At 36.6% G+C, this 24,602-nt stretch overlaps 1 protein-coding gene and 1 pseudogene across 1 annotated transcript; both read right to left on the bottom strand.

Annotated features, from left to right (window-relative positions):
* Positions 1-4,760: 4,760 nt before the first annotated feature.
* Positions 4,761-6,607, bottom strand: LOC107613767 (ras-related protein RHN1-like). The gene is made up of 9 exons (XM_021109353.2): positions 6,579-6,607; positions 6,427-6,491; positions 6,178-6,269; positions 5,980-6,057; positions 5,723-5,890; positions 5,298-5,346; positions 5,144-5,217; positions 4,949-5,042; positions 4,761-4,861 (listed from the first exon to the last, which is right to left on the bottom strand). Exons 1-9 carry the CDS (start codon positions 6,605-6,607, stop codon positions 4,761-4,763), a joined length of 750 nt encoding a protein of 249 aa, XP_020965012.1.
* Positions 6,608-14,021: 7,414 nt separating this feature from the next.
* LOC148547818 (uncharacterized) lies at positions 14,022-22,945 on the bottom strand (annotated as a pseudogene).
* Between the last annotated feature and the right edge of the window lie 1,657 nt (positions 22,946-24,602).

Here is a 24,602-nt window from a genome sequence, read left to right as displayed (position 1 = left end):
GACTGACATGGAGACAACGCCCCAAGCTCAAGTTATTCAATCATTTCTTACAATTTATCATTTTCATTCTCAATACCAATTCATATCTCATCTCATCATTCTCAACTTTTCTTAACTCATTGCTCATACATTTTATTATTCTTGATTGATTATCAACATCAACTCTCAACTTTTATTTCCTTCTTTGTTCCTCATTCTTCTTTCTTCTCTTTTTCTCTCAATATCATTGTCTTTAGCTTTAACCCTTCCTAGGGGCAACTTATATTTCTTTTCATTTCCTAAGCTTGTTTATTCTAAAACCTTGTTGTGCTATAAATACTTATGCACAACCTATTTTTCTTGGTAAGGTAACTCTAGAGATCCTAATCTTCAATTTAAGTTAGGTTTTGCTGAACTTGGATTAGAATTGAATTTTTTACAAAATTTAGAATTCTGCTACTGTATTTACAAAATTCCAGAAAAATAGACAACATCAGTATTTTTATAAATTTCACAATAATTCTAATTCTAATCCGTTGCCTCTAAATTTTGATGGGATTACAGTCAACATTCTCAAGTTTAAAAACCCATAAGTTTCAGGTTCATATCACTTCGTTTGAGTAATTAACTATCAATTGGAAGAGGTTCCCCATTTTTATGAATCAATTCAGAATTTCCAGCAAACAACCCATCTTCCAAATGACTTATCTAAGTCTAAAAAATAGATATGGACCTCAAACTTATTCTCACTTAAAATAGACTGATAAATCTTTAAATCCTTTTTGGAGGCAACTCAAAATTTCGTTTAAATCCAAAGTTATAGCATCTGAAAGTTGGTACTGCAGAACCAGAAAACCAGAAAAATCTGCAGCAACTACTAAACTTCAAAAAATCATATCTTCCAAACCACTTGGCCAAATTTCCTGAAATATTTTTGGAATAATCTTGACTTATAGAAATTTGTTAGAAAAATATATTAATTCGAAAATCATGTCCAGATTATTCCCAGTTTTCTTTTTAAATTGCTATCCAAACAGATTAGGAATTTCTGCAGCAAGAGTTCTTAATTTCACTAACCAAATTTAGTCCTCTGGGTTTCCAACTTATACCAATCCACCATTCCTCTTATTCATCACTTTAACTACTTAAATTATATCCCAACCCTATCCCAAAATCTCAGTTCTATGTACCTATCAGAAATCACCATGATTTATATCATACAAGCTCACTTTAAAGCATTAAAATTCTGCACTTCTTTTAACAATAATAAATCAACCAATCAACAGAATTTCAACAACAACAACAATCTTATTAACTTATCACCTTCAATCAGAAATTACATCTAACAATTGTCCATTATTCGTAATTCTAACCCTTACCTCAACCTTCTTAATCAAGTCAAACTTCTGCATCCCAATCAACATACGCTTAGCTCACTATATATATATATATATATACACATCACGCTTCAACTTTAGCAATCAGCCTTCACAATTTAATTCACTTTCTACTCTCAATAACCCAACATCAAACATTCAACAATACACAATTGTCCATAATAAGTCATCACAATTTATCAAGTTTCATCAAGGCCACTATCATTAACATAAACAAACATTCCAGCTTATCATATGGTTATCTAGCCTAAATTTTCACAGGGCATTACATATTAAATGCGCGAAACCTAAACCATACCTTGACCGATCAATATATTTAGTCCAAGGCAGCCACCCAAGTCACAACACAGCCCCTCAAGCTTTTAGAAACCACCCAAAATCTTAGTTTCAATCACCACCAAACCTCCAACATATACACTTTTACACCTAATTTCACATATATCACCATACATACTCAAAATTCACATTTAACATACTAGAATCAAAATTGGCTAGGGTTTATGAACCTTACCTTGTATGTGCCTCAATGGAACCAAAGCCCACTCATTCCTCAACTCAATTTGATCCTATAATCATCAATTTAACCAAAATCTTAACATCCAACAACCTTAATATTCCCGAATTGAAGAAGAGAGAATAGGAGCTGGGATTTTGATTTCCTCACCTTGAAAGGTATTAGCCTTTGTAGAGCTTGTCTCTGCGGACGCGTGGCCGCAAACGGTGCGGCGATCAGAGCTCCGGATCAAAAGTTAGGTGGAATCAAAGATTTGAGTGAGGGTTTGGTTATTGAGAGTGTTCTTCCCTTATTTCTAATTGTTTCCAGCGTGCATGCTGAAAGAGGAAGGAAGGAGAGCTTCCTTAAGTATGTTTGGGCTGAGTGGGTTGGGCCTTGGGCCCATTATGGGCCTGGTTCGATCGGTTCGGTCCGTTCGGCCCAATCTTTGGCCAAATCTTTTAAAATTGGTGTCAAAATTCTCGTTTTAATTAGATCTATACTATTTTACTATTAAATTTTCATTTCTAATTTTCTTTTATTAAAATTAATTTATTGACTAATTAGTCGCTAATTTACGGGGTTTAAAGAACGGAACAAATGAGGCAGTTCACGGAAACCAAAGAGGGATTTAAGCAAGGTGATTTGCTACAACTGTAAAGAAACTGGACACTTCAAGTCTGATTGTCCAAAACTGAAGAAGGAGGACAAACTGAAAAAATAAAAGAGGAAAAGACTCATGGCATCATGGGAAGACTTGAAGAATGATTCGAATGAAGAAGATGAAATAGAAACCAAGTTCCAAACTTGTCTCATAGCCGACATAGTCAATGAGGTAATATTTCCTGAACCCTCAACTGAAGATCTTCATCTTATGATAGATCATCTCAATGAGAAAATCAAATGCTTCTTAAATGAAAACTGTGAACTTGAATCTCACGTTACCATTTTAAAAGCAGAAAATGATTTTTTCAAAGATAAATTAAGGGAAGTTGAAACTGCTATTGATCTTGTTGAAGAAAATAAGTAGTTAAAGGTTGAAATTAAGAGCTGTGAATACCATCATTTTGTGATTGCAAATATAAATTATTTTGAGGAAAATGAAAGGTTGCATAAAGAGGTAAAAAGACTAAAAGAAGACCTAGCTAATTTTGCTCAAAGTTCTGAAAAGTTGAATCAACTCTTAGCTAGTCAAAAACCTTTCTATGACAAGGCTGGTTTGGGTTTTCATAAAAGTTCAAAAATTGTTTTTGAAAAATCTCCTTTTGATAATATGGCTTCCACTTCAGATGACATAAGATTTCAAAACCCAACCAATCTAAACAAATAGCAACCTAAAAAGTTTTGTAGATTATGCAATCGGAATGGTCACTTTCCCATTCAATGCTTCATAAGTGAAAGAATGATTGGTGATAAAATTTATAAGATTGTTGGTAACTATAATGACTTGGGGCAAAGAAGATGGTTTAACATAAAAGGATCCAAAAAGATTTGGATACCTAAGGTCACTTAAGATTTTTGTAGGTTTGCCTAGCATCCAAGAGAAAAGACAACATGTAGTATATGGATAGTGGATGCTCTAGGCATATGACAATGGAAAGGGAAAAATAGTGGCCATTGGAAAAGTGGGTAAGAACTTCTCTTCTTTCATCAACGATGTTTTGCTTGTTGATGGACTGAATCACAATCTAGTAAGCATTAGCCAATTGTATGATCTTGGATATTTGGTTATTTTTAGAAAATTGGATTGCTTGGTTATTTGTGAAAAATCCGGTGATATTTTATTTGAAGAAAAAAGGTACAATAATGTGTATAGATTAACTCTAGAGGATTTAAAGGATCAAAAAGTAACTTGTTTTACCTCTCTTGAATCTGAAAAATGGCTTTGACATAAGAAATTGGGACATGCAATCATGTACCAAATTTCTAAGCTTGTTAAAAAGAATTTAGTTAGAAGAATTCCAAATATCAAATTAGATAAAGATATTACTTGTGATGCTTGTCAACTAGGCAAACAAGCACTACAAAAAAACTTGGTAATTACGGCGGTTTTTTAGAGTTATTACGGCAGTTTGAACCGCCATTATTACCTTGAATAGCGCTCAAGAAAAACCGCCATAATTTTAAGCGCTATTTGGTTATTACGGCGGTTTTTGAAAAACCGCCACAATTACCTAGTTAAAATGGCAGTTTTTGAGTTAGGTTAAAACGGCGGTTCAAACCGCCGTTATTTCCAGATAAAATGACATTTTTTTGTTAAAACGGCAGTTCAAACCACCGTTATTTCCAGGGTAGAACGACATTTTTTGTTAGTTAAAACGGCATTTATGAACCGCCATTTTTACCTTGACAGAGTGGCATTTTTGGTTGGTTAAAATGGCATTTGAAACTGCCGTTTTTACCAGATTAAAACGGCATTTTTGTTGGTTAAAACGACATTTTAAACCGCCGTTTTTACCCTGATAGTAGCATTTTTATTGGTTAAAATGGTATTTGAAACCATCATTTTTACCATGTTAAAATGGCATTTCATGTTGTTTAAAATGAAAATTATAAGCCGCCATTTTGACCGGGTAAAAGTGACATTTTTTTAGTTTAGAAAGGTAGTTTTAACCGTCGTTTTTACCGTGTTAAACAAATAATTTTTTTCATTAGCAAAATAAAGCTAAAAACCATATTTTAATGGTTAATAAGTGCAAATATGGTTAATATGGTTTAAAAAGAGGCAAGCCTGAATAATCAGGTGATGAATAAATTATTGCATGCGGTTTGGGGTTACTTTGCAGGTTTGTTTCTTTATTCATCCATCTTAAAAGTAGGAAAATACCAAGTTAGAAGCTTCTGGAATACAAATGAAATGCAGATTCAACTTATATTGATAATAACATTAACTAAACACAGCAAAACAAGCTTCTTCTTCTGGTTTCTTGAGGTATGATATGCAGCTTGATTCCGGTTTGGTGTGAAGGGTTTGCTTTTGCCAATCCCTTTTCTGCAAAAAGAAAAGGAAAGAAACACACACATTCGATCATTCATTCAGGTTTATTTGATGGTAAAGTTAGAGATTAACACCGCCTACCTATTTCATAGAAGAGCTCATTCACATTCTGTGCAGTTTTTGCTGAAGTTTCAAGAAAAGATAATTCATTTTCTTTCGCATATTCTTCACCCTCCTGCATATACAAGAAACAAGCATCACTGTTTCACCACCCAAAACCTAATTCTTTCATTAAATTTGCACTGTAATGTAAGCATATATATCAAAAAGAAATACCTCATTTGTAACCTTTCTCTCCGCTCCCAAATTAGCCTTGTTAGCCACCAAAAACATTATCAAACTCGGATTTGCTGATCACATGGTTTATCAAATAAATTGAGTTAGAATCCTAGTTACTCACTACTTATTTATGAGATATAGACAAACTTACCATGTCGTTGCATTTTTTGAACCCACTTCTTTGCTCGCGCAAAAGATTCCTGGTTACACAATGCATCACTTACAAATCAATCATCACGTTTGTTTTATTTTTCGTGCACTGCTTCTCATGTATGGACTTTACTTTTTTCCCCCCCCTAAAAACAATGTGGATGTTTTTGCTTCATCTAATTTCCATGAACCTCAGCTTTTAAATGTGAAGACTAGTTTTCTACAAAAATGTTCTATTTTTATTCTAACATATAAAAACACTTAAAAATTATATAGATATGAAACAACTGTAAAGTTTACTTATATAGAAATGAATTCAAGAGGTTCATTTAAGGATCATTTGGGTAATAAACAATGGAATGATATAAGCGAATATTGAAACAAGTGATTAGTGATGAGATGATTAATAGAGTTAGTAGTTAGTACCATGCTTATAATGTCATAGACAACAATGACAGCAGCAGCACTACGATAGTACATAGGGGCTAAACTATGGTAACGTTCCTGCCCTGCTGTGTCCCATATATCAAATTTGATAGTGGCTTCGTTCAAAGACAAAACCTGAGTGAAGAATGCTGCCCCAATTGTTGATTCCTGCATCCTTCCACATAGAATAAGGTTAATCCATTCCCAACACTAATAGCCATATAATATATTAAGAAAATGCAATAACTAAGAGTAACTTGGTACTCAGAAAATTGGCCTTTCACAAATCTAAGAACCAAACTTGTCTTCCCTACTCCCATGTCCCCAAGAAGTACCTGCCAGATCATTAATCATTATTCATCGCCTGTTTATTTAGCCTTGCCTCTTTTTCTAATGATATTGATAAAAAGTGTATAAAATTGTAATATAATTATTTATGAACTAAGCTTATTTACCTCTTTTTTCCCCAGGTAGTTTTTACCGTCATTAATTTGTCTAATGAAATTATCAAAATATCTGGACTTGCGTATATATCTAATTTTTCCATCTGCTTAAAATAAAAAGTGCAAATAGTAGTAGTTATTCACTCTGATAGTTGAATTAATTGACAAATTTAGATTCTTCATCTGCTCCTATTTATAATCTTCCTATGGCTATATATTCTATTATTCTATCAATACATTTGGGAATTGGTAAGCAAGTACCTTGTTGAGTTACAATTTTAATGCTATAGTCAAAGCCTCCATGGTTTCGATCACAAGAGCAGAAGCTGAGTCAAGAAAATAAACAAGTAGAATGGTAAATTCCTTAGTAAGTTGGAGAACAAATGCATAAGATACAATATCTCAGTCATTACATGGAATTTCTTGATGAGCTCACCATCATCAATTCTCTTCGCCACCAAATAATCCTACAAACTAACCCTTATTCACTAATAAAATGGTGTTATAGATATAAAAATAATCTTATGCCTTCATCTAACAGTTAAAGTGTCTATATAACTGTAATTCAGAGGCTAAGTATTCCTACTCCACTTCTTTATGAAAGTCAAATTATCCATTCCTCAAGCCAAACAAAGTCAATTTTGAGGAGCATGCAGGAAACTTGATTTAAAACCAATGATGTGCCTTAACAACTTAAGCTTTTAGGAGCAAAACCCCTCGGCATTTGAAATTTGATATCATCATAAGCATCTATGACTATGATCAAAGATATTGCTATAAAGTAAAATGGAGCTACAAAAATACCTGATTGTTTGTCAATGTCATGGGGATATTTTTCTGCATTAGAAAACACAGCCTATATCAAGACCATTTATCCCTGAAAAAAAAAGGAACGAAAAAAAGTGAACTATTAAAAATTATTAAAAATAAGTATACAAGTTCAGAGTAGAGAGAAATTAAGATGGAAGTTGTATTTTAGAACTATGGTTTTAAGAAAAAGTGTAACAAATTTGTTGCCTACCTGAGATTGCTAAATTCGTCATTGATAAGGCATCTGGCAGTGGAGGACTTCCATCTCTAAAGCATATGATTGGCAACATACTCTGTGGAGCTGTTTCAATTCTTGAGACATCCTGAAATAGTGTGCATACGAACAAATGAAAGAAGCAAAAAATATTCACGAGCCCACCGATCACACAATAAGATGATGTCTTAGAGAGCTACGATAATCAGAGCGCTATTTCATTTTAACTTTAACCAATACAATATGAGGCATCATAAGACAAGACATCAAAATAGAATAACATGAAATGAATTCAATTAACAATCATCATTCCTACCAACAAAGAAGTATAAAGTGAATATACTTATAAGGTCCACATTTGAGTTCAATGCTATAGACAGCACAGAGAACCATGGCGGCAAGTCAACTGCAGCATGTATCACATACCAATTAAACACCATATCAGAAGGATTGAAGAAAAAATAAAGGTTACTCCTCACTCTCTAAACTCCCAAGAAATACTATCTAAAACGTACATTTCAATGCTCCACAAATTAGAGATCAAATAAGAAATACTGGTTCTTCCAAATAAAATAAAATTGTATCATTCTTTTCAAAATTAACATTGGTCATCAATTAAAGCTAAACTGATAAAATACTTTCATGAGAGGCTAAACTCCATAATATGTAAGTGGAATCAAAATTTATACTCCATTAATGAAATAGTTGACAATTGAAGAGGATCATAATCACACTGCAATGGAAAAATATTAGTTGATAACATAAAGTAAACTTTTAAATAACCAAAATAACCTCTTAAGAAGATCATAGTTATCGGATTTGGATCCTCTAAAGTTTGAATTCACTTTAGAAAGTAAAGTGTGATTTTGTATCTTTGAATAGTTTCTCTTTTATATTTATTATTTGTCCCACCTATGAAATTAATGGTGAGAAATCACACTTTACTCTCTAAAGTAAAATTCAAACTTTAGAGGATCCGAATCCATAGTTATCACCTGGATAACCGGAGAATCAGGTTCCAGTTCTGTAATAAAAGCATTGATAAGGACAGAATTTAGTTGAAGCATTTTATCGAGCAGGTTATGTGCTAGTAAAATAAAAATGAATTTTAAAGCAAAAAAAATTTAATGCTTTCAATAAAACAATCTACCACATAGTAAGATATAAAGCATGAGCTTTCATATTAAGAATCAATAAAAAATTGAAAATTACAAGCAACTTTAGAAGTACCAAATTATATCAAATCAAATGAAATAAAAGAAAAAGGACATAATCATTATCAGAAGTGAATCGTTGAATAGCAAAACAGAACATTTATAATATAAGAATGGAAACAAATCAATAATCATGGATTCACTTTTTCTTTTCTTTGTTTGGAAGAAATAAAGCAAATTTGAGACGGATAGACAAGAATACTCACAGTTAGTGTCACCATAAATGAAACAAAGAATATCAAATTAAGATGAAAATTGATGCTTCACTCACCAGGACTTTCTCCCATAAATTTTCTGCCAACTTCATGAACATTATAGAACAAATTATCAAGAATTTAAAGAATGTACTTTACAATTTACATCTAAAAAAAAAATTGATTGTTAACCTACCTTTTCGAGACTATGATGCATTTGCTTTAGCTTAGGATGCCATGTCATTGATTGCTGCATTCACCTTCTCTAGTAAAATAATGAAAAGGGAAAGGAATTTAAAACCTGCTGGATTGCTCCAAGAGATTTTCATCTAAAAGGACGTATACCAATGACAATTAAATTTTTTATTTTTATTTTTCTGAGCATGCAATTTACACAGATGTTAAGATGAACTCAAATTACTTATGATGACAAGGAATCTAGTTCACTTACAGTAACATGGAACATGTTGGTGAACTCAGTTATTCAAGGCAAGACCAAATACCAAAAATTAACATGAACAAGTGCACCAAAAGCTATGTAGAATTGATTTTCCATAAGATCCAATTATATTCTTGCAATTATATTATAGTACATACATGCATATAGAAAGCAAATCAGGCAAGTGTTTCAACTTTCAATTACCAAATCAAATATCAAAACATAACATAAGATCTCCTATTTCAGCAAACAAAAATACTCAGAAGGAATTATCCGTCTAATTTTATATTGAACATCAGATGTTCTATAATCACAAAATTTAATAATATTTTCATAATATTTTTAAGCTAATAAGGCATTCCGGTTAGATTTTTGAGTGATTTTTTTTATCTACTTTGATTAAACTAAACCACTCTATATAATTGTGATGATCCTATACCTTCAGTAATATTGATATTATATATCTAAGAGCAATTATACAGAGAGGTTAATTTGACGTTATAAAATTTTATCAAAAGCCTAGAAATCAAGGAAATTAGATTTTTAATTTGACAGTAAGCAAAAGCAAACAACAATTGATATTAAATTAGGAATTTAAAAACCATAAATTTTAGAAAAAAAGTAAAAAAAGAAAGGAAGACCTAATGTGGCACTGGCGGATCAGGACCTTGGCATGGTGGATTGACTTGGCCATGCCGGCCTTGAAGAGGAGAGTCTGAAGGTGGCGCTCGAGGAAGTTCTCGACGGTGAGAGCAAGGACGTCAACACAAAAGTGAAGAAAAAGCGGAACCAAATTGTAGAAGCTCACTAAAGGCAACAACAATGTTGTTGCGGCAGCGAGGTGATAAACGAGCAACAAGGGGATGAGAGGCAATGGCTAACCTTTAGATCGAAGCTAGAACAAGATCGTAGAAGCTCATTGAAAGCAGCGGTGAGGAGATGAACAATGGCGGTGAACGGCGAAGAGATTCTAGTCGGAGAATGCCACTGAGGAGATCCTTGCTGAAGAAAGTTGTTGCTGGAGCAGATCGCACGCAGAGTAGATCCCAGTGGTAATGTCATTACCTTACAGAGAAACAGTGCATTAGTTTCGCAATTAGGGTTGGAATCAAATAGAGTGCGTGGGTTTTTTTAAATCATGGACCCAGATAATGGCGGTTTTAAACCGCCAAAATCATCAAAAACCGCCATTTTACGCAAACTAATTACGGCAATAACATAATACGCCATAGTATCTGAATATTATGGTGGATCTATAAAACCGCCATATTATTAATGTCATTTTAAACCCTTTTTTTGTAGTGAAGTAAGATCATCTTTTAAATCCAAAGATGGAATCTCTACTAAAAGGCCATTGGAAATGTTACATATTGATCTTTTTGGTCCTACTAAAACTCAAAGTTTAGGAGGAAAACATTATGGTTTGGTAGTGGTGGATGATTACTTTAGATTTGGTTGGGTTCTTTTCTTAGCTCACAAAACTGATGCGTTCTATGCTTTCTCTTCTCTTTGCAAAAATATCCAAAATGAAAAAGATTTAAAAATTGCCCACTTAAGAAGTGATCATAGAAAGGAGTTTGAAAATCAAGATTTTGAACATTTTTGTGATGAATTTGGAATAGCACATAACTTTTCATGCCCAAGAACACCTCAACAAAATGGGCTTGTTGAAAGAAGGAATAGAAGCCTTCAAAAAATGACTCGAGCAATGCTTTGTGAAAATGATGTTCTAAAGTTTTTGTGGGCTGAAGCTGTAAACACAGCTTTTTATATTCTAAATAGGACCATCATTAGAAAAGGTTTAAAGAAAACTCCATATGAGTTTTGGAAAGGAACCCCACCTAATCTTAAGTATTTCCATATTTTTGGATGCAAATGTTTTGTACTTAATAATAAAGAAAATCTTGAAAAATTTGATCCAAAATCTTATGAAGGAATGTTTGTTGGATACTCCACCACTAGCAAAGCATTTAGGGTTTACCTCAAAGAACATAGAACTATTGAGGAATCCATACATGTGTCTTTTTGTGATTCTAACTCCATTCCCAACGCTCTTTTAGATGATGATGCAGGTAGTGAAACTGATGTGAACCATCAAGCCAATCAAGAAAATTCCAAATTTGTCCTAACTGTTGAATCTATCTATCCAGAAATATCTCTTCAGAATGGAGGAGACATTTCTGTTTTGTATCCTGAACAAGCCAAAGAATCCAGAGCAGAGTTGCCAACTGAAACTACTCAAAGAAAAACCATTCCTCAAAGGCCACGTGAATGGAAATTTTTTAAGGATTACCCTCATGAATTCATCATTGGTGATCCTTCACAAGGCATAACTACAAGATCCTCAAGAAAGAAGCAAGCGGATGCAAGAAACGTTGCCTTCTTGTCCCAATTAGAACCCCTCAATGTGAAGCAAGCTCTTGAAGACCCCTCATGGGTTAAAGTCATGGAAGAAGAGCTATCACAATTTGAAAAGAATGAGGTTTGGACCCTTGTATCGAATTCAAATGGTAAAAAGGTAACCGGTACAAAATGGATTTTCAAAAATAAATTGGGTGAGGATGGTAGTGTTATTCATAACAAGGTTAGACTAGTGGCTCAAGGTTACGATCAAGAGGAAGGCATTGACTTTGATGAGTCATTTGCTCCGGTAGCAAGAATGGAAGCAATTAGGTTGCTTCTTGCCTATGCTGCCCACAAAGGATTTAAAATGTTTCAAATAGATGTCAAATGTGCCTTTCTTAATAGCTTTATAGATAGGAAAGTATTTGTGGCTCAACCCCCTGGTTTTGAAAGCAAAGATTTTTCAAATAATGTTTTTAAACTTTCAAAGGCCCTTTATGGCCTTAAGCAAGCATTTAGAGCTTGGTATGAAATGTTTAGTGCCTTCTTGTAGGAAAATAATTTTCAAAGGGATACCACCAATACTACTTTGTTTATAAAATTATCTAATGATGATATCTTACTTTTTCAAGTTTATGTGGATGACATTGTGTTTGGATTGGCCAATGAATCCTTGTGTGAAGAGTTTGAAAAACTAATGACTAGTGAGTTTGAAATGAGTTTAATGGGAGAATTAACTTTCTTTCTTGGTCTTCAAATCAAACAAACTCCTAGGGGTATATTTATTCACCAAGAAAAATATGCCAAAGAGTTAATCAAGAAATTTAGTTTAGAAAATTCCAAACCAATGAGAACCCCTATGCATTCAGACACTAAACTTGACAAGAATGAAAATAGCAAAGATGTGGATAAACAAGGTATAGAGGAATGATAGGATCACTTATGTATCTTACATCCTCTAAGCCTGATATTGTTCAAAGTGTGGGTGTGTTCTAGATTTCAATCTCACCCAAAAGAATCCCATCTTTCGGCCGTTAAAAGAATCATTTGATATATTAAAGGCACATGTGACCTTGGCTTATGGTATCCTAAATCTAATGAGTTTTATGCAGTGGAGTTTTGTGATGCAGATTATGCGGGAGATCGAGTGGATAGAAGAAGCACTTCCGAAATGTGTTGCTTCTTTGGAAGCTCACTAAACATGTGGTCAAGCAAGTAGTGAGCCACTGTCACTCTATTTACGGCTGAAGCTGAATATATATCCGCGACTGCTTATTGCTCTAAACTTTTATGACTTAAAACTCAATTAGAAGATTACACATTAAAAATTAATATTTGAATAATAGCTTATTGGCAAGTTGGCCTGTTTAATTCTTATGTATTTATGGGTCTTAATTTTTAAGATATAGATTATTTACGATCAATTTGATGAATTATATAGGCTGATTTATTTATTTTTTGTTTTTTGAAAAACAAAAGAGTTTATTTAAAATAACATGTTTTAGTCTCACAAAAACAGTTTTCTCGATAGAAAAGAAAAGCTTTATGACAAAAATTAAATCACTTATATATACACCCAAAAAAAAAAAATCTTAAACAATTTCTTTTTGTGGTGGGTCAAATCTTTAGGTTGATTTACAGGAAAAATCAGAATCGTGTTAAATTTGTATTGAAATGCAAAGGGAAAAAAAATTAAACAAACTACTTATTTAGCTATTTAGCTGTGGACTGGCCCATTTAATTTGATAGTTTGTGAACTAATCGGATTTATCTCATCTAATTTTTCATTTTTACGGATCTAATTTTAGATATAAGAACATGTCCGTTTAACTCAGATAAATAAATTGTCCGTCTGTCCAAACAAATTTGGCTCATATTTTTAAGAGCCATATGTCTAGGAAATTTAAACAAATAATCGATAAAAAAAAGAGTACCGTACAGAAACATATGAAGTAAATAATAAGAGGATTTTAGTTTTTAGGGTACTTATGATGATGATATATGAGTAAATATAAGATAATTGCAGTTATGGTGATAATATTTATATTCGTTAAACAATACTTTTATAATTAAAATTACAAGTATTCTTAAAAATTATTAATTCAAAAATTATCATTTTAACTAATGTTAGTTTTAGTGACACAAAATATTTAATATCAATATAAAATAACTTTGTTTATAAATTTTAATTTTACAATAAATTTAATTTAAGGAACTTAATATCCTAATAACCCTAAATTTCTCATGGCATTTTAAAAATTGTCATCATAATTGTAATTTCGACAAATTTTTACATTAAAAAAAGTCAAATACACATTCAAAATTCATAATTATTGAATGACTATTTTTTTTATTGTTTTCACATATTTATCCTTTTCAAATATGATGTTTGATCAAACACTTAAACAAACATCATAACTTCAATAGAATATACTAAATAAAATATCATTTTTAATAACTAATTTGGTTAGTTCGGTGATCAGCTGATGTCTCGTCTACTTAAACAAGTGTCTAAGATTTAAAAATTCTATCTTATACATGCAACAACTCATTTAAATCCTTTAATTGAGCTCAGGTCCACGACAAAATAATTATTGGCCCTTCGAATTAAAAATACCATAGAAAACAAAAAAATGTCATTCTTAATTTTTCTTTTTCTCTATTAGTAGCAAATGAATTGTCCTATCACCAGACAGGTACAATTGTCTGAACAGCACACCGAAAGGAAATATTTCACAAAGTGCAATTAATGAGATTCACGCTAATTTGGATAGGAGTGGTAAGCAGCATGTTGGTATATGTTTGATGAGGGATGAAGCAGTGCATGATTCAGATTTAAAAGATGAGGAAAACAGGTGTTGTGGAAGTAGTCAATAGGTCGATTAGAAGTTACAAAAAATAGAGTGATATTTGATCTTTTGGGTTATTGATGACATTGTCAAAAATGATTAGGAATTAATTTATTTTATCTGTCTAGTACTTTTTTATCGATGCTTCGCCTTAATGTGTTGAATATTTTTATTAAAAAAAAAAAGGTACAAGCTCAATATTAATGTTAAAGATGCTTAGCAACGGGTGCGGGCAGCGGTGCCATGTGCTTCCGAAATTGTAATGATTAGGTAATGGCGGCATCAACTCAAAAACTTATGTGAGTTCACTACAAGAAAAAGCGTATTTATCGACGCAAAAAATCGACGGCTATCTCTCCCGTTAATATTTTTCGACGGCTTGCTGTCGATATTTTTTTAAAAAATAAATAAAAATAAAATAATAAAATCGACGGCCTGTTCGTCAATTTTTTTATGATGCATTAAATCCCTATTAACTATCGTCATATTGTCGACGAACCGGAAGACGAAAATACTTTTATTTTAAAATCGACGGACATGGCGTCTATTTTTATATTTAAAATATCGACAACCTTTCTGTCGATAAATTTAAACAGTTCAGATTGCTTTCTTAAATAAAATGAATGGTGTGGATTTAATGTATAAAATAGACGCTAAAGGCGTTGCTTTTTTTCAAATTAAAATCGACATAAATGGCGTCGATTTTATATAATAATATCGACGAAAATGTTGTCAATTTTAGTAACAATGTAAAATTCTCAAACTCATATTATAGACAGAAACAGTGTCGATCTCACTACAAGAAATAATATAATTATCGACGCCAAAAATCAACGGCCAAACTTTTCGTCGATATTTTTCGACGACTTGACGTCAATAAAATAAAGAAATTAATTATTAAAAATAAAATATTAAAATCGACGACAATGCTGTCTATTATTTTAGCAACTTTCAACAACTTTCTCCTATAGCCACATTGCCGACAAAGGAATGGGTGTAACACCCTACCATACAAAGTCTTATGCTTAAGTCATAATTCAGAGATGGCAAGGTATTACGACCTCTAAAACAAAAATTTAGTACGTATAGTAGTATGAATAATTGATTATAACTAGGAGCCTTTGTAGAAAAAGGGGGTAAACAAAAACCGTAACTCGAACAGGCAACACTCCGATCGACAACGTAATGAACCGGGATAAGCTAACGCGAGATCATATATATAAAGAGTGTCAAAAACAAGAATATCAAGACTCAAAACCCGGCTGCGAAGAGAACCGGTCCGAGCATAGCAATATATACATATGATAAAATAAGGAAACCCCAAAGGAAACCCAAAGGGACACAAATACAGAAAACCTATTCTCCAAAAATCCCCTCTAGAAGGAGTCATCACAGTTTGTATTATTTAATGGAGATAAAAGTATCTAAACAAGATATATAACCCAAAACAGAGTCCCGAGAACAAAGGATCTTCGCTAATCCAGAAGTCTCCAGCATGCCTCAACGAGAAGCCTCGCGTCCTGCATCTGAAAACCACAAAATCCGCATGGGTGAGAACCAGAGGTCCCCAGCACGGTAACAGCTTCCACATATATAATACATAATAATAGAGGAAAGCCGAAGGCAATCCTAGAACTTCCTTCAGATAATATCAAAGGTTATAAACAAGCTAAACCGTAAGTGGCAACTGACTAAAGATTCTTCAGTCTAACTAATACTTCCCTTTCCAATTCCTTCAGACCTCCCAACCACCAGCAGGAGTATAATATAGCAAACACAGTTATATCAGACAAGAGATTTTACAAATAGGAACAGATAAGGCATTTAGGCAATTAGCAAGTAATATGCAGTCAAATAGGCAATCTCAAACAATTCATGTAGTATGCTTATGATGCATGCCTGTCCCTAGTGGCTGATGATATCATCTGTCGGTTATAGAGCCAACCCGACAAGTCCTGGTAGCTAGCCATTGGACTGTCCCTCTGTCGTGCATCCCCAACTCGAGTTATACTCATCATAAACTTGATCATAATCATGATCCATATCCATCACCCTCACTGGTGAATATTTATCCATCACCATCACTGGTGAATATTTATGGGGGCGAGCTCATCCGGGCCTTTCACAGTGTCCGGCCACACTTACGACATTGGGTTAACAGAGCTTCGAGTCTCAACCTGGAGCACATGGTGGCTAGCCATTGCTACTACCCAGGGAAACCCTCATCTCCAATGGTGGAAGTGCCAACATTCACAATTCATTCAACAACATATATGCATTTATACTTAGCCATAAACATGGCTCCGCCGCCACACGGCATAATCCAGCCATCCGGCTCACGGTTAAATCCATAACCAGCCAATTCATTAACAATTACGGCCATTCGGCCCATGGCATAACAAGCACTTCCACCGCCATCCTCCACATCTCACATAATCATCTTTGATCCTCATGGATCATTCATTTTTCCCTTGCTTCACTCGCAAGTTACCACATTCACTAGCCCTTTTTCCTTATGCTAGGCATATCATAATGATTTAAGACATAAGTGGTGAGATTGGAGGCTTAGAAGTATGAAGTTTGGCTTTTAAAACTCAAAAATCAACTTTGGGATGAAAACAGGGCCACGCGTACGCGCACTCCACGCGCACGCGTGGATGATGCTTTCTCGAAGAACGGCGCATACGCGCCAAGTGCGCCTACGCGCGAGGGGTCATTCTGCTAAAAATTTTCTAAGTTAAAAGCTGCAGAATTCACAGATTCAACCCCCAATCTTCCGACGGTCATAACTCTCTCATTTTAAATCATTTTTCACCCGTTCTTCGAACGGCATGGACATCCCGGATCCAATTTCATTTCTAAACAGAATTGGCACAAATCAAAGATCCGTAGTCCAAGTTATGTCCCGTCAAAGTATGCCCAAAAACCATATTTTCATTCAAAACCACAAAGTGCCATTTTCAAAACAAGCCACTTTCAACTCTTTTCAAAATCAATTAAAACATGCCAATTTCATCCCTTTTCTTTGAAATCAATCAAAGTGTACCAAATTCAACAACAAGCCATCCTCAACTCACGCATTGACATTTTACCAAAATTCTCAAAACTACCTCCAACCATTTTAACACTTCTCAATCAAAAGGCCAAAGGATAAACACAATATTATGTCATACATCCTTCTCATCCCAATTTCTAACAATATCAATTTCCAATCAACCATCATTATACATAATCATCATACTCACCAACAATATGGCACCACCCATCAATTCAACCTCAATCATTCATCAAGCATATATCACAACATGCATTTTCTCACATATCACACAATCAAGGCATCAATATTCATAATCACACATATGATCACATCATATATCTCAACCATTCCACAACATCATCAATTCAATGCCTATCTTAGGGCCTCTAGCCTAAGTATTTCCTACCACATTACATATTAGATACGGGAAACCGAAACCATACCTTAGCCAATTTCCCAAGCTCAACCGGAGCACTTCCAGACCACTTGTCCACAAGCTCTCAAGGTATCAACACCTCCAAGAACAGATTTTATCACACAAAACCCTCTTCCAAGCTTTCCAAAATCACCAATCAAGCTCCAATATTCACATATACACAACCTAAGCCACAATCATCATACCCATACACAACATCTCAATGCCCAAACCTCATAGAACAACAAATTACACTAGGGTTGAGAATCTTACCACACCCAAGGTCCAAAGAGACAAGATTAACCTTCTCCTTCAAGAGAGTTGGGTCCTATAACATCAAAGAACCCAAAATCTCAACATTTTTACTCATAAAACTCGAAATCAAGGGCTGGAATTTCGAACAGTAAAACGTGGCTTACCTCAAGATTAATTGTATGAGTTTTGTAGAGCTCTCCGCGGTGAACGCGTGGCCGCAAACGGAGCGGCAATCGGAGCTCTAGATCAAAAGTTATGGTGGTTTGAAGATCAAGTGAGAGATAGAACTTGAGAGAGTGTTCTTCCCTCCATGGCCTCCATTTCAGCGTGTTTAGTGTCTCAAATGAGGAGAGAGAGTGCTGAAAACTAGGGTTTTGGTTTAGTTTAGTTGGGCCAAGGGCCCACTTTGGGTCCGGTTGGCCCGGTTTGGCCCGTTCGGTCCAATCTTGGTCCGATTTCTATAAAATTGGTATCGAAATTCTCGTCTCAATTTCCTCTATCATATTAAGCCATAAAAATAACATTTTTGGCTTTCTAGAATAAATTCTTATTTATGGGTTAATTAGCCGTTAATTAACCGGATCTTACATTCTACCCACCTAATTGGGAATTTTGCCCACAAAATTCAAATTCAAATTCAATTACCTGAGAATAAGTGCGGATAATCCGTTCACATCTCCGACTCAAGTTCCCAAGTGTGTTCCTCAACACCGCCTCGACTCCAAGCCACTTTGACTAATGAAACCTCTTTTCCACGCAACCGTTTGATACTAGTATCATCAATTCTGACTGGAGCCACTGGAAGCGTCAAATCTTCTCTTAACTGAACCGATTCGGGTTCTAACACATGGCTAGCATCAGGAGTGTACTTTCGAAGCTGCGACACGTGAAATACGTCGTGCAGGTTTGAAAGATGGGGTGGTAGAGCCACCCGATACGCCACCGGCCCAATCCTCTCCAAGATCTGAAATGGACCAATGTATCGAGGATTCAACTTCTTTGCTTTAATCGCTCTACCTACTCCTGTGGTCGGAGTAACTTTCAGGAAAACATGATCTCCTGCCTCAAATTCTAAGGGCTTCCGCCTTTGATCGGCGTAACTCTTTTGATGACTCTGCGCCGTAAGCATCCTATCTCGAATTTTCTTGACTTGTTCAGTGGTCTCAGTTATCATTTCCGGTCCCAACAAGCCTTTCTCTCCAGCTTCATACCAACATAGTGGAGATTGACATTTTCTCCCATACAAAGCCTCATACGGAGCCATTCCGATGCTCGCATGGTAACTATTATTGTATGCAAACTCTACTAACGGCATATACCGATCCCAACTCGCCGATTGGTCCAAAACACAAGCTCTCAACATATCCTCTAGTGTTTGGATCGTCCTCTCGGATTGACCATCTATTTGAGGATGGTAAGCTGTACTCAAGCTTAATCGGGTTCCAAAAGCTTAATCTCCTTTATGTATAACCGAGCTAGATCCTCAAGGGTGTAAGTCATCCGAACGGGTAAAAAGTGAGCTGACTTCGTCAGTCGGTCCACGATCACCCAGATAGCATCAAAACCAGTCCTAGTCCTTGGCAATCCCGACACAAAGTCCATTGCAATACTTTCCCACTTCCATTGCGGAACCTCTAAGGGTTGCAACATCCCGGAAGGTCTTTGATGTTCAATCTTTACCTTTTGACAAGTTAAGCACTTTGAAACATATTTCGCCACATCATTCTTCATACCCGGCCACCAAAACATCGCCTTTAAATCATGGTACATCTTAGTACTCCCCGGGTGAATGGAGAATCCGCTTTTGTGTGCCTCCTTTAATATATCTTGCCTCAAAGTGCCAACATCCGGCACAATGATCCTACCCTTGAATCTCCATAACCTATCTTTTTCTTCCGACACTCTCCACTGTTTTCCTTGCTCGATAGCCGGTAACACCTTCCATAACGCTTCATCATTTTCATGAGCCTTTAGGAGTTCGGACTTAAAGTCACTCGAGATTTCTAATCGGCTCAAACACAAGGTTCCAGATACTTCTCGAGCACCAATTTTTAGACTCTCGAATCCCTTGAGCAACTTCTCCTCTTGAAGCATCATCCAAGACGCATATAACGACTTTCGACTTAACGCATCCGCCACTATATTCGCCTTTCCAGGATGGTAATTTAACTCAAAGTCATAGTCTTTCAACAATTCCATCCACCTCCTTTGCCTCATATTAAGCTCTTTCTGATCAAAGAGGTATTTCAAGCTCTTGTGATCGGAGAAGACTTGGAACTTAACCCCATAGAGATAATGCCTCCACACCTTCAAGGCAAACACAACCGCAGCGAGTTCCAAATCGTGCGTAGGATAACTAACTTCGTGAGGTCTCAACTGTCGTGAGGCATACGCCACCACATTATGATGCTGCATCAGCACGCACCCTAGGCCCTTTAACGATGCATCACAGTACACCTCAAAAGGCTCGTTCGGCTCAGGTAACACTAACACAGGTGCAGTGGTCAACTTTTTCTTCAATGTCTGAAAGCTCTCCTCGCACTCAGGAGTCCAAACAAACGGAGTGTCTTTGCGAGTTAACTTTGTCAACGGCAAAGCTAATTGCGAAAAGCCTTTGATGAACCTTCGGTAATAGCCAGCTAAACCCAGAAAACTCCTTATCTCAGTTACTGTGGTTGGTTGCTTCCAATCCATCACAGCTTCTACCTTGGTTGGATCTACGGCTATTCCCTTCTTACTCACCACGTGACCCAAAAACTTTACCTCACTCTTCCAGAATTCACACTTAGACAGTTTCGCATAGAGTTTCTTCTCCTTTAAAATCTGCAACACGGTCCGCAAGTGTTCCGCATGCTCTTCCTCAGTCTTGGAGTAAATTAGTATATCGTCAATGAAGACAACAACGAATTTATCCAGAAACGGACGGAATACTCTATTCATGTAATCCATGAATACTGCAGGAGCGTTCGTCAACCCAAAGGACATTACAGTATACTCGTAATGACCATAACGAGTCCTGAAAGCGGTCTTAGGGATATCCTCACCCCTCACCCTTATCTGGTGATAACCGGATCGCAAATCGATCTTAGAGAAAACCTCAGCTCCTTGTAACTGGTCCATGAGATCATCAATTCTCGGCAATGGGTATTTATTCTTTATGGTGACCTTGTTCAGCTGCCTGTAATCCACACAGAGCCGCATACTTCCATCTTTCTTCTTTACCAGTAACACTGGAGCACCCCACGGGGAAACACTTGGTCGGATAAAGTTCTTACCCAACAATTCCTCTAACTGAGACTTTAGCTCGGCCATCTCTAACGGTGACATCCTATAAGGAGCACTTGAGATTGGTCCCGCCCCAGGCACCAATTCAATAGCAAACTCGACCTCTCGGTTAGGTGGAAATTCCTCAATATCATCGGGAAACACTTCCGGAAACTCACACACTACCGGAATCTGATCCAACCTTTGATCATCACCCGAAACACCCGCGGTTAACAACAGGATACCCTGACATTCGATTCCAGAACAGTTCACCATCATCGAATTCAAGTAATAATTATTCACCACAACCGGCCCTTCTGTATCCTCCGGCATAAAGTACACCGACTTTGTAGAACAATCAAGCAGGACATGGTTCTCAGATAACCAGTCCAATCCCAAGATAAGATCAAGACCGATCATCGGTAAGCAGATTAAATTATGGACAAAATCACGCTGCTTGAACCTAAACGAAACTTTCGGGCATCCTAGTCTAGTTACCATGGCTTCATGGGTAGCATTATACACTTTTAAGTCATAACCTAAGGTTACGATCTTCAATCCTAACTCATGGGCTTTCTCAAATGCAATAAATGAATGCGATGCTCCCGAATCAAATAAAGCATTTAAAGTTTGACCAGCCATTTCACAGTTACCTCGAATGAGTGTCTCGGATCCCTCTGCACCCACAGCTGAGGTGGTGAACACCCGACCAGTCTGTTGTGCTTTCCCAGCACCTTGCTTTTGCTTCTCCGGACAACTTGCGGCTTTATGCCCCGCCTTTCCACAATTGTAGCACAAACCCCATCCGGCCTTGCATGGTACTCCCGGATGGTGACTTCCATACCTAGTACAAGCTTGATCATTCTGAGGCTGCTTCCCAAACCTTTTCCCTTGGGAGTTGTTGTTGTTGGGCCTCCTAAAAGAACCTCCCCTCTTGAAGGGTGGACCTCTAGGTGCAAAGCTCTTCCCTCGGTTCTGTGGGAATGATCCTTTGTGACTTCCTTTCTCAACGGCTGCCCTCTTCACGCACTCTTCAGCAACCCTACACTTGTTCACCAATTCGGAAAAAGTCCTAATCTCCATTGGCCCCACTGAACCGAAAATATCACTCCGGAGTCCTCCTTCGTACTTAACACACTTCCATTCCTCATATCCTACCGGAGTCCCTTGACACATACGAGAGAATCTGAACAGCTCCTCAAACTTGTCAGTATACTCAGATACGGACATAGTACCCTGCTTCAGCTGCAACAATTCAAGCTCCTTGGCCGTCCTAACAGAAGTCGAAAAGTACTTGTTATAGAACTCCTCTTGGAAGACATCCCAGGTGATATAGTCATCACCCTGCTGCAAGAGGCGTCAGATACCCTGCCACCAATGCGACGCTTCACCAGTGAGCAAATAGGTAGCAAACTCAACACGCTGTCCTTCAGGCACCACCTGCACTTGTAGTGCTCGTTCCATAGCCTGAAACCATGTATCGGCCTCAGTCGGGCTAGTAGTTCCCTTGAACTTCGAGGGATTAACCTTCAAAAAGTTCGCCAGTGTCATCGGACCCTGAACTCCACCTCCGTCATTACCATGGTTGTTCATCTGTTGACCAAGAGCCTTAGCAGTGGCTTGCATAGCAGCAGCCATGTTCTCCAACGCAGTCATAAAGTTCACCGGGTCATTAGGATTAGTCTCCGGCGTACGAGCATTCGTATGTCCTCTCCCACGGCCTCTACCGCGTCCACGAGGTGCCATCTGCTCCCTATACACACCAAACAATCGATATTAAGTTGATCAGTCTCAATATTGGAAGTCTAGTGCTTCAAAGTCCCAAATGCATGCTCATGAACGTTTATGCCAATTATATCAAGCAGATATACTAACAGCACATAACACACATACAGAGAATGCACAGAAGCATAGTCAGTCCATTCCTCAGGCTCTACAGGAACGAACTGCTCTGATACCATAATGTAACACCCTACCATACAAAGTCTTATGCTTAAGTCATAATTCAGAGATGGCAAGGTATTACGACCTCTAAAACAAAAATTTAGTACGTATAGTAGTATGAATAATTGATTATAACTAGGAGCCTTTGTAGAAAAAGGGGGTAAACAAAAACCGTAACTCGAACGGGCAACACTCCGATCGACAACGTAACGAACCGGGATAAGCTAACGCGAGATCATATATATAAAGAGTGTTAAAAACAAGAATATCAAGACTCAAAACCCGGCTGCGAAGAGAACCGGTCCGAGCATAGCAATATATACATATGATAAAATAAGGAAACCCCAAAGGAAACCCAAAGGGACACAAATACAGAAAACCTATTCTCCAAAAATCCCCTCTAGAAGGAGTCATCACAGTTTGTATTATTTAATGGAGATAAAAGTATCTAAACAAGATATATAACCCAAAACAGAGTCCCGAGAACAAAGGATCTTCGCTAATCCAGAAGTCTCCAGCATGCCTCAACGAGAAGCCTCGCGTCCTGCATCTGAAAACCACAAAATCCGCATGGGTGAGAACCAGAGGTCCCCAGCACGGTAACAGCTTCCACATATATAATACATAATAATAGAGGAAAGCCGAAGGCAATCCTAGAACTTCCTTCAGATAATATCAAAGCTTATAAACAAGCTAAACCGTAAGTGGCAACTGACTAAAGATTCTTCAGTCTAACTAATACTTCCCTTTCCAATTCCTTCAGACCTCCCAACCACCAGCAGGAGTATAATATAGCAAACACAGTTATATCAGACAAGAGATTTTACAAATAGGAACAGATAAGGCATTTAGGCAATTAGCAAGTAATATGCAGTCAAATAGGCAATCTCAAACAATTCATGTAGTATGCTTATGATGCATGCCTGTCCCTAGTGGCTGATGATATCATCTGTCGGTTATAGAGCCAACCCGACAAGTCCTGGTAGCTAGCCATTGGACTGTCCCTCTGTCGTGCATCCCCAACTCGAGTTATACTCATCATAAACTTGATCATAATCATGATCCATATCCATCACCCTCACTGGTGAATATTTATCCATCACCATCACTGGTGAATATTTATGGGGGCGAGCTCATCCGGGCCTTTCACAGTGCCCGGCCACACTTACGACATTGGGTTAACAGAGCTTCGAGTCTCAACCTGGAGCACATGGTGGCTAGCCATTGCTACTACCCAGGGAAACCCTCATCTCCAATGGTGGAAGTGCCAACATTCACAATTCATTCAACAACATATATGCATTTATACTTAGCCATAAACATGGCTCCGCCGCCACACGGCATAATCCAGCCATCCGGCTCACGGTTAAATCCATAACCAGCCAATTCATTAACAATTACGGCCATTCGGCCCATGGCATAACAAGCACTTCCACCGCCATCCTCCACATCTCACATA

Source organism: Arachis ipaensis, chromosome B8 (assembly GCF_059453495.1).
Source record: "Arachis ipaensis isolate K30076 ecotype BB chromosome B8, ASM5945349v1, whole genome shotgun sequence".
NCBI classification, from domain to species: domain Eukaryota; kingdom Viridiplantae; phylum Streptophyta; class Magnoliopsida; order Fabales; family Fabaceae; genus Arachis; species Arachis ipaensis.
The sequence above is the reverse complement of the archived record's forward strand: the minus strand, read 5'-3'. Positions and strand labels throughout refer to the sequence as shown.